Source organism: Psammomys obesus, unplaced genomic scaffold (assembly GCF_907164565.1).
Source record: "Psammomys obesus unplaced genomic scaffold, mPsaObe1.curated_primary_1811, whole genome shotgun sequence".
In the NCBI taxonomy this organism is placed as follows: domain Eukaryota; kingdom Metazoa; phylum Chordata; class Mammalia; order Rodentia; family Muridae; genus Psammomys; species Psammomys obesus.
In genome coordinates this window covers 281,385-292,423 of record NW_026593947.1, presented here as the reverse complement: position 1 = coordinate 292,423, position 11,039 = coordinate 281,385, and the positions used below count along the sequence as shown (strand labels likewise).

General features: G+C 39.7%; 1 protein-coding gene across 3 annotated transcripts in view; it reads left to right on the top strand.

Moving 5' to 3' along the window:
• The window catches only part of Itgb1 (integrin subunit beta 1), a 44,915-nt gene that overhangs the window by 12,299 nt on the left and 21,577 nt on the right, over positions 1–11,039 (top strand). For 2 of the 3 annotated variants that reach the window (XM_055617544.1, XM_055617542.1), the window contains 3 exons: positions 5,798–5,864; positions 6,872–6,957; positions 10,009–10,231. In XM_055617544.1, the coding sequence (XP_055473519.1) occupies positions 5,798–5,864; positions 6,872–6,957; positions 10,009–10,231 (376 nt within the window). Of the gene's footprint in view, positions 1–4,752; positions 4,855–5,797; positions 5,865–6,871; positions 6,958–10,008; positions 10,232–11,039 lie in introns of all 3 variants that reach the window. The other variant, XM_055617543.1, reaches the window with a different exon arrangement.

Here is an 11,039-nt window from a genome sequence, read left to right as displayed (position 1 = left end):
TTCCTTCCTTCCTTCCTTCCTTCCTTCCTTCCTTCCTTCCTTCCTTCTCTCTTCCTTCTTTCTTTGTTTCAACAAGTTCTGTAGTGGTCTTGGTTGCAAAGGAAAGTTTCCTTGCTGAGGGGTGAAGACTACACTGATCTGTGGATATAAGGACAGATGTTTATAGATTGTTCTTAGAGATTATGCTGGCTTAGTAAATAAGAGGTGGTAGATTCTCCTCCAATAGCTATGACTTCACAAGAACTGAGTAGTTAGCTAGATTTCCTGCACCAGGCATGGTTTTCCTTTTGTTAAGCCAGTGTTAAGTTCAATTAGAGAACTGTTGGTTAATACCAAAGTGTGCATGCCACTACTGCACTGGGATTGTGGTGCCATGCTGTTTGTTGTTGTGGTTCATAGGCATTCTAACTGGGTAGGACTGTTGGTTGCCTTCCTCTTTTGGAAGCTTGCATGGTGCTTTTTGCTACTATTAAAGCTAGTGCCCAGGGAGAGGACATTCGGGTTGAGCATTTTCTTTGAGCCACACACTTCTTAGTGCTGTATCTGTGCATAATACACTAAGACCTTGTTCTCTTGGGCCCCATATCCATTTGGGAAGACCTATATTAAAAGTAGTTACAGATGAGTAAAATATTAGAATGTACCTTCATAAATTAGAGTGTACGGTGGCTGTGGCTCCCAAAGCTCTGTTTGATAATGCTATTGTCCATTTACTGTGTCCCTAGTTTATCCTGGTTTCCAACCTGAGAAGGAATTGATAGCCAGTGGCTTTGCTGTGGTGAAAACTAGTATGTCCATATTCAGAGTGTACAGTTCCCAGTAGTCTTGAGTGACTGCTCCAGGGAGGCCTGGCGTTACCATTTTTCCTTTTCCCTTTCCATGTATTTACCACTTTAAGTTTGCAGTTTTTTATAATTTCAGTTACCACCTAGATAATGAACCCTCTCTAACCCCAGCCTGTCTATTGAGATCCACATATGTGGCTTCCCTCCCTGCAGGTGGCTTCCCTAGACTTACTGTCTTTCATATTTCACATTGCTAAAACAAGTGCATCATTTCCTCCTTCAGCTCTATTCCCATTGCTGACTTTGTTATTTTATAAGGAAAGGCTTCTTTCTCCCACTTTCCTTAACTAAGCAGATATCAAAATATCAGAGCCTATAAGTAGCCAGGTACTTGTAGACTTGCTTCTGCTTCCTCATTGCTATTGTGTACATTTTTGACACATGCCATCTTTCATTCATTCATTTATTTATTTATTTACTTATTTATTTATTTATTTATTTATTTAGAGATATGGTTTCATCATATATTCATGCTGGCCTTAGATTCTCATTCTTCTTGCCTCAATTTTTTTGAGTGTTTGGATTATAGGCATGAAGTACTACATGTCTGTGATATCTGGTAAATTCTGCCTATCTGTGAGGCACCTACCTTGCCCGCATCCCCCCACTAATTTTCTGCTGTGTTTATAGTATCATGTGTTATCTTGCTCCACATTTTTCTATTTCTCAAACATGACAATAAACAGAATTTAACTTTGTAATCTGGTTTCTGCCTGCATGTTTGCTCGTACTCAGTTCCTGGCATTTTCATTTCATAACCCAAATCCCAGAAGTACTTTAAGATTTTTAAAATATAGTGTATATTTCATTGTATAATGTATATGGTAAAGACTGTTGTGGTTGTTCGAAGAAAATGGCTGTCATAGGCTTATAGGGGTGGCACTATGGAGATACGGCCTTGTTGGAGTAGCATCCTCCATTGGATTGGCTTGTGAGCATATTTTCAGGGACAGATTCTTGATTGTAATTGATATAGGTGGGCCTAGCTCACTATCAGCTGTGTTATACCTAGTGGGTAGACCTGGGCTGATAAGAAAGTTATCTGGGGCCAGGCATGGTGGCACACACATTGAATACCAACACTTGGGAGGCAGAGGCAGGCGGATCTCTGAATTTGGGGCCACCATGGTCTACAGAGTCTAAGACTGCCAAGACTCTGTTACACAGAGAAACACTCTCTTGAACCCTCCCCCCCAAAAAAAAATGTTATCTAAGCAAGCCAGAGGACCCAACCCAGCAAACAGTGTTCCTCTGTGGTTCTGCTTCGATTCTTGTCCCAAGGTTACTTTATGAGTGAGTTCCTTGGCTGACTTCTTTCAGTGATGGACCTGGAAGTGTAAGCCAAATAAACCTTTCCTCCTCAGGTTGGTTTTGGTCAGTGTTTTATCCTAGCAAGAGACAGCAAAAGTAGAACATCTGGTAAAGCCATTAAGTGGGGGTGGGGAGCCTTCTAGATTATATCATTAAGATCTACTAGCCATTATGATCCAGATCTGCTTTCTGAACTGTCTGTATCTGACATGAGATACATATTAGAGTAATACACAAAAATTAAAATAGTCAAGAATACTCTCTGGACTAATGGAATGAAGTTAACAGAAGAAGGAAATAGGCAACAACCAACCAAAATTTACACATAAAAAAAAAAAACCCAAATCTTTGAGGATTCCATAGACCTTTTTACAGTGAAATATATGTATATATACATGTATGTATACATGTACAACATTGTATATAGGTATATATACATATATATGTGCATATATATATAAGACACTATATATGTATATATTCTTTTGAGACAGGGTTTCTCTGTGTAGCCTTGGTTGTCCTGGACTCACTTTGTAGACCAGGCTAGCCTTGAACTTAGAGAAATCCAACTGCCTCTGCCTCCTCTATTATAGGCATGTGACCAACTAGTGTTATATTTTAACTTTTTTTTTTTTTTTTGTTTAACAATCAGCAGATACATTGTAATTTAATTGGTTGGACCTAGTTCATTTTTTTTCTTTTTTTTTGTTTTTCTTAGGAAAGAGTTCATTATTAGGTGTTTTTTTTTTGTTGTTGTTTTGTTTTTGTTTTGTGTTTTTTTTTTCCCCCTGGGCTATAATAATTTTGATTTAAAATATAGTACTCCCTGGGTCTGGAGAGATGGCTCCATGGTTAGGAGCACTGTTTGCTCTTCCAAAAGATCTGGGTTCAATTCCCAGCACTCACATGGCAGCTTACAACTGTCTGTAATGCCAATTCTAAGGAATTTGTCACCTTCACACAGATGTACATATAATAAAATTAAATTATTAAAATATATTTGTGTGAGATATACACACACACATACATATATTACTCCCAGCAAGGCAGTATGGCACATGCCTTTAATCCTAGCACTGGGGAGGCAGAGGTAAGTGGATTTCTGTGAGTTTGAGGCCAGCCTGGTCTACAAATTGAGTTTCAGGACAGCTAGAGTTATCCCCCCACACACACAAAAAAAAAAAACCTTGTCTTGAAAAATCAAACCAAACCATATTCATTGCCTGTTTTCTTCTTCTTTTTTTTTTAGATTTATTTATTATTTATACAACATTCTGCCTGTACACCAGATCTTAAACTCTGAGCCATCTATCCAGCCCAGATTGCCTGTTTTCTTAACCAGTTTAATTATTTGTTACAGATTTGAGTCCTAATAGACACTTTGAAATTGTTTTTGTTAAAGCAAAAATATTCTCAGTAGGTTTTATGAGGCATCTAAAGCAAGATAAAATCTGGCTTTTTTTGTCTTTATTTCTTTTGAGACATCTGTTTATCTTAGTACCAATCAGCACTGTAGGTGTTTGTGGAGATGAAATTCAGAGCAGACCATTTAACAACCTTTGGTTATGAAAAGCAAACAAAAGCTGAGGACCATGTCTCATGACATTTTTCTATTTTCCCCCTCTGATAATGAGTTGTGTTGAGTGAGATACCATCGATAGGGACCCTCAAAGCCCCTTAGCATACTGAATAGGCCTTGCTACCCCATTCATATGGCTTTCGGCCTGGGAAGGACACCCATGTGGACTGTGATGTGGTTTTTCTCAGCATCCTCTCCCCACAAGGCACTTTGGTTCAGGTGCCAGTTGTGCTGCCTCTGCCACTCTCAAGTGTGGGGTTCTCAGTCTTCCAGCTTCTGCTCTTTCTAGTTATTGTCATTGTCCTTAGAGCCCTGCTGAATTCTTACTTCTTTCTGTCCCTAAAACCCAGCCAAGCAACAACAGCTCCTCTGTTTACAGACCCTGACTGTTTCCAAAGCTACCCTTGTACACTGGAACTTTTTTTTTTTTTTGGTCTGCCTCTGGGCTTAGCATATTTCTAGAGGCATGAGGGCCTTAGTAGGTTCTTTGAACTATCAGGATATGTAGAAACAGAGGTCTACATATGGTTTAAAATGTGACAAACCATACTTTAAACCATACTTTAAACCAAAGTAATGCTTAGTGGTTTAAAGAAACTTAACCCAGGTTTTATTCACCATTTGGGTGTAGTCCCAAGCCATCTGCAGTAACCTTCCAGTCCCCGTAGGGACTCATTTCCTGGAGTCAGCCTGATAGCAGGTAGATGGCTCCTAGAGCCTAGAGCCTCTTGGTTAGATACCTCTCTCTTGTCCCTGAGAAGTCTGCATGAATAGAGTAGCAAAATGTTTATCCCCAAAGGATTAAGACCGTGTCCTAAAGGTAGCATGCCTGCCTTTATTCTTCATATGAAAGGGGCCTGTGATCAGAACAAAGTTGTCTGTGCTTTGGGAAGGGCTGTTTGAGATGGAAGGGCTGATGAAGAACTTTAAAGGAAATACTCATTGTTAACATGGAATTTAAAGAGCCTTTATTTTTTTATTCATTTCTTAAGACAAAGTCCTGAAATTGCTTTGTAGGGAAGGATGATGACCTTGTACTTCTGATGGTCCTGCCTCTACCTTCCTCTGTCTTTCAAGACAGCGATTTGCCATGTAGACCAGACTGACCTTGAACTCATGGTAATTTTCCTGCCTCTGCCCCTTATGTTCTGGGATTATGCCCATGCCAGCATTCCTTGTGCCCCTTTCATTCTGTGGGTGAGGCAGATGCATATGCATTATACTAGACTGGAGGTGTACATGAACAGTAGGCAGTTGAAGGTGTTAGCTGACCAGTCTGTTAGCCATTGTTGAACATACTTGATTAGGAATGAAAACTGGTTCAGTAGAAGTAGAGTTAGTGATTAGAAGCTGCCTGTTTAACATACGGAGTATTACTTGATCCTCCCAACCCCAGGAGATTCTGAAGGACAGTACAGACTCTGGGTCTAGTAAGGCCTTTTGTTGTGGAAAGTTGAAGGAATAAAAGCTGAGTACTTTACCAGTTCCATGCATAGTTAATTTTCCTTCAATATATATATATATATATATATATATTGCAGGAAAGCTAACTGAACAATTGAATCAGAGTCTTACATGAGTCTTACATATGATGTTGTGTTTCAGCCTGAGGAGAAATAAAAACTCTAAAGGAGTTGTCAGCATAGGGAGGCTGATTCAGTTCTGAGGTGATTGTTCCGCTGCTTGTGCTTGTTGGTCTGAGAACCCCAGGAGACTGTGGGGACGGATGTTCTACAGGACAAGCTGCCAGAGCTTTTTGCTGTTAGGAGTACTAACTTGTTTTTTGGTTTGTTTGTTTGTTTGTTTGTTTGTTTAGAACAGGTATAATTTTGTGACATTAACTTGAATAGTAAGAAATTTATTTAGAGAAGATAGGAACATATTCTGCAACTGTGCTATTGAAGTGTTGGAGTAGTGTAGGTGAAAGGCATGGTAACCATCTGGGGAAGAAAGGCAGATGACAGTGTAGACAAGTTTGGAGAGAAACAGATTAAGAGGTGAAAGAAGGTAACATAATTATTTAATCTATTTTCTCAGTAATGATACACATTTTCTGTTATAGATGAATTTGCAACTGGTTTTCTGGATTGGATTGATCAGCTTGATTTGTTCTGTATTTGGCCAAACAGGTAAAAAAAAAAAATCTTGTTACCTTTTTATTTCCTCATCTTATATCAATAGTCTTTGGTTAGTTAGACGAGGCAGGGAACCCCCCCCCAAAAAAAAAAATGCTCCATTTGATCACTATTCCATCTGAAATTCTGTAGCACTGTGAATGAGAAGCAGAGGTTTCCAAGGGGCCTCCAAGGGTCTTCACCATCAGTTTATCTCTGACATTACATAGACCACACAAAAACACGTGGAGAATGTGAGAGTACTGGAGGGACCACAACAATGGCAGAGGCATGTAATATACTCAGAAGCAAATAAAATAAACATGTACTTTGGTGGATTATGAAGGTATATCCATTGGAATCTAAAAATTGAAAGTGGGCTGGGCATGGTGTCACGAGTCTGTAATCCCAGCACTTGGGAGGCAGAGATAGTTAGGAGGATCTTGAATTTTAGGTTAGCCTGGGCTAGACACAGCTGTCCCCCACCCCACCAAATTTACAGAATTTCAGAGGGTTGGAGATAGTTCAGTCAAAACTCTGGGTTCTGAGCAGGCAAAAACCAAAAGAAAACCTCGAAGTTTCCTTTCTAGAAGAAACTCTTGTTTTTTGATTATGAAGTCTTTATAGTGTTAGCATATTTATAACAGCAGGGAGCAAACTGAAGATGGTTTATATTTCTCTGGCAACCGTGACCATCTTACATTTGGAATAATGGATACCTGGTTCTACTGTCTAAATCTCAAAAAAGCATAGTAAATAGAATAATTAGAATTATCTGACCTCAGACATGTGAAAATGATGAAAGATACTGACTAGGAAACTTGATACACCTGATACATAAAAATCTGCAGCCACCCAGAACCTGTGTCTCAAAGACTACACCTTTGGAGTAGCCTAGTGTAGCTTAGTAACCAGGCTGGAATGTTCATATTTAACATGTGTTTATCTGCATATCACTTGTCTCTGTCATTGTGATTTATTTATTTTTTCTTTGAAACTTAACTTATCTTTTTTTTTAACAGATAAAAATAGATGTTTAAAAGCAAACGCCAAATCTTGTGGAGAATGTATACAAGCAGGGCCAAATTGTGGGTGGTGTACAAATACGGTAAGATTTCTGATTCTGTTCCATTTACTCTCTGGTCTTTGAGCCTTACTTAGAGCCTCATCCTTGCGAAGGACCAGATAAGATATACCATCTGAAGCTGGGCACAGGGCCACACGCCTCAAACCCAGCACGCAGAGGCAGGTAGATTTCAGTGAGTTCGAGGACAGCCTGGTTGACAAAGCGTTGTCCAGGACAGCTAAGGCTACACAGAGGGGGAAAAAAAAAAAGATACAGTATTTGGATCAGTATTTATTGACTAATATGTGGTGGTCAACATTGTGGTGTTTGACATAGTACATGTCTTAGTTACTTTTCTATTGCTGTGACAAAGCACCATTAGCCAGGCAACTTATAAAGTAAGTGAACACACAAACCCATGTAATTTGGGGCTCATAGCAGAGTGTTAGTCCATGACCGTCATGGCAGTGAGCATAGCAGCAGGCAGGCAGGAATGGCACTGGATCAGTAGCTAAGAGCTTACATCCTGATCCACAGTATGAGGCAGAGAGAGCTAACTGGGAGAGGTGTACACTTTTGAAACCTTAAAGCCTACCCCCAGTGGAAGGAAATAAAAGCAAATTAGAGTTCCAAATTTGCATAAAGATTTATACACTTTGCCTGACGTGTTCCCTTATACAAAGCTTACTAAAAGTGCAGTGAGTTAATTTGAGGTTATGTTAGGTCAAAGGTTCATTGTATATTTCCTCATTTAGGTGTTTGGGCCTAAATTGTAGGATGTCATATATAACAGGATCTGATGAAAGAGTTTTAGAGTTTTCTTTTTATGGTACTGTCCCCCTACAAATGTTGCGCTTCGGTGAAACTGGGAACATTTAGGAAAGGCTGGTGGAAGCTCTTACCTTCCTTCTCCGGAAAGTGAGGAACCAGTTGTTGCAGTTAGAAATGGTGGATTAAAAGAGAGGGGTTCACTCCAGAGGGTCTATTTATCTGGCAGCTGCTGGCATCCACTTTATGGGCCCATAATTTATCTGTAGTTGAAATTTACCTAGTCAGAGCTGAATACTTGAACTTCTGAAGTCTGGGGCCTAGCTTCTTAGTTAGTAAAGGTTCTTGTGGAATGTGTTCGGTGGAATTTTATTTAGGTGTTATGAAGCACCTTGGATTGGTTAAATATTGTGGAATGAGGCAGGTGTGATGTTGCACATCTTTATCCAGGCACTCATGAGGCAGAGGCAAATCTATTTCTGTGAGTTCAAGTCTAGTCTGGTCTACAAAGCAAGTTCTAGGACAGCCAGGGCTACACAGAGAAACTGTTTTGAAGAAAAACAAAACAAAACAACAAAATGGAAATGGAGAATTCCTTAGAAGCTTGTGCTTTGTTGGATTTTGAGGTTTGATAGTAAATAAACCTATTTCAGTTTTGACTCCTGACCCTGGTCATTTTTTCCAGTTGTCTCTATAATTGTGTAAATGTTCTTGCCATGTTACATTTGCCTAAATACTTTGACAGCCAGTCTATTTTTAGTCTTTAGCCGTACATGTGCACATTCATGTGTGTGTGCTGGAGGTGAGAGCAGACAGCAGCGTGTCTTCTCTTGTTGCTTTCCAACTTATTTTTGGTGACAGGATCTCTCACTGAACCTGGAGCCTGCTGTTTCAGCTAGATGGGCTGGATACTGGGTCCTAGACAGGGGCTCTGAGAACCACTGTTTCCCTCCTCAGTTATTGGGGACCAGGGTTACATATGTTCACTGCCATGTGCGACTTTTATGTGGATGCTAGGGATCAGTTCTAAGGTCCTCACATTTGCATATCTGGCATGTTACCCAGTAAGCCATTTTCCCAGTAAGCCATTTCCCCAGTCCCCACCTTGTTTTTTTTTTTTGTGTGTGTGTATTTGTTTATAGAGTATTAAGACCTTTAAAAAAGTTGAAGATAAAATATGAAATCTGGGGCCTGGAGAGAGCTGTGGAGAAGAGCCCTGTCTGTTCTTCCAGTAAACCCAGGCTCTATTCTCAGCACCCACATGGTAGCTTACAGTCGTCAGTCTCAGGGGATCTGATGCCTCTTCTGGCCTCTGTGGGCACTGCATACATGTGATGAGATGCCCACACAGGCAAAACACCCAAACAAATAAATAAAAATCAAGAGAAAATTAAGAAAGACAATAAAAAGAAAATCACATTTAGTAGCAAGCATTTAATACAATCTTCAGCCAGGCAGTAGAGACACATACCTTTAATCTCAGCACGAAAGAGGCAGAGACAAGCAGCTCTCTGAGTTTTTTGAGGATAGACTGGTCAATAGAGTGAGTTTTAGGACAGCCAGGGCTACACAGAGAAACCTTGTCTCAAAAAAAATTTTAGTCAGGAAAATTTATGCTGTATTTCCTACACACATACACACCATTATTAATTGGGATATATTTAGGCTAATGTGCTTTTCCTAAACATCTAGTTGTTTAAAATGCTCTGCTGGGAAGGGTGTTGTGTAATATGAAAAAAAAAAATCTAAGAACTTTTTCTTTCTTCCTTCCTTCCTTCCTTCCTTCCTTCCTTCCTTCCTTCCTTCCTTCCTTTCTTTCTTTCTTTTTTTTTTTTGTTTTTCAAGATAGGGTTTCTCATTGTAGTCCTGGCTATAACTCACTCTACAGACCAAGCTGGTCTCGAACTCACAGAGATCCATCTGCCTCCCCAACTGCTAAGATTGCAGGCGTGTACCACCACATGAGGCTAAGGACTTTTCTAAGGGAAAGTTTTAGAAAAAGCACTGTCTGATGTGTAGACTTACCTATAATTTCGGGCTGCCAAGCATGCCAAGAACTGAAGGATATAGTTAGTGATGACACGCTGAACTTGAAAGGTAGGACTTGTAAAATATAGTCTTCGGGAAAGGTAGTACCTTTCTCTATTGGTTTTACTTGGTTTTATATAAGAACACAGTGATGTGGATTTTGTTAAGTTTAAAATGAACTACCTTAGGGTAAGCCATTTGATTTTTGTAATCTGTTTACGTGCAGTAAAATCATATCAAAATGCTTGCTACACTTTTTTTTTTTTTATTGATGTCAGTGTTTTATGTATCATTTAGACATTTTTACAAGAAGGAATGCCAACCTCTGCGCGATGTGATGATTTGGAAGCTTTAAAAAAGAAGGGTTGCCAGCCAAGTGACATAGAAAATCCCAGAGGCTCCCAGACTATAAAAAAAAATAAAAATGTCACCAATCGCAGCAAAGGCATGGCAGAGAAGCTCCGGCCAGAAGACATTACTCAGATCCAACCACAACAGCTGCTTCTGAAGCTGCGATCAGGTACTTCCATTCCCACTTGAGTTTTCCATAGCAACCTTTATACAAGCCTTTCTTCAGTCTTTTGATGGTTCATTTTTAGAGGTGAACCAAAGATAGAGTATAAGTTAAATTTTAGCAGGTATAACCTCTGTTTTTGTTTTTTGAGACAGGGATTCTCTGTGTAGCCCTGGCTGTCCAGGAACTTACTCACTCTATAGACCAGGCAGGCTTCAAACTCAAGAGTTCTGCCTGCTTCTGCGCTCCCCAAGTGCTGGGATTAAAGGCATGTGCCACCACTCCTGGCCTTAATTTTTATAACACGTACACTTTCAGTAATTTAAATCTTTCTTGCCAGAAAGCAAATAAAAATCCTGTTAAAGATTCAGAAAATACCAATAAAAATCACTAAGTCTGAAAAATAATAGTGTCCATCTGTTACTATAATATAAAAGCAAAGTTTTAATTCATGGATTTGTTTAGTGCCATTTAAATACTAATGCTTTTTTAAAGAGTACTCATGGCCGTTCCACCCCTGACAACATGCCCTTTGTCTGCCTGTCATTCTTCCATCCTTCTCTTACTGCTGCCTGGCTAAACTTCAGCCTAGGAAGTAGATATTATTGTAGTTTGAATGTGAAAATCCTGTATGTGAACATTTGTTCCCTGGCTTGTAGTGCTGTTTTAGGAAGCTGTGGAGCTTTCAGCTGGTGGAGCTTGGCTGGCAGAGTGGGTCACTGGGAGTGCTTCTGTGCCTCCCTGAAACTGAGCCAAAATAAGTCTTCCTTCTCCTATGTCTTTGTATCAGGAAAAGTATTTAGTACAGACTTCT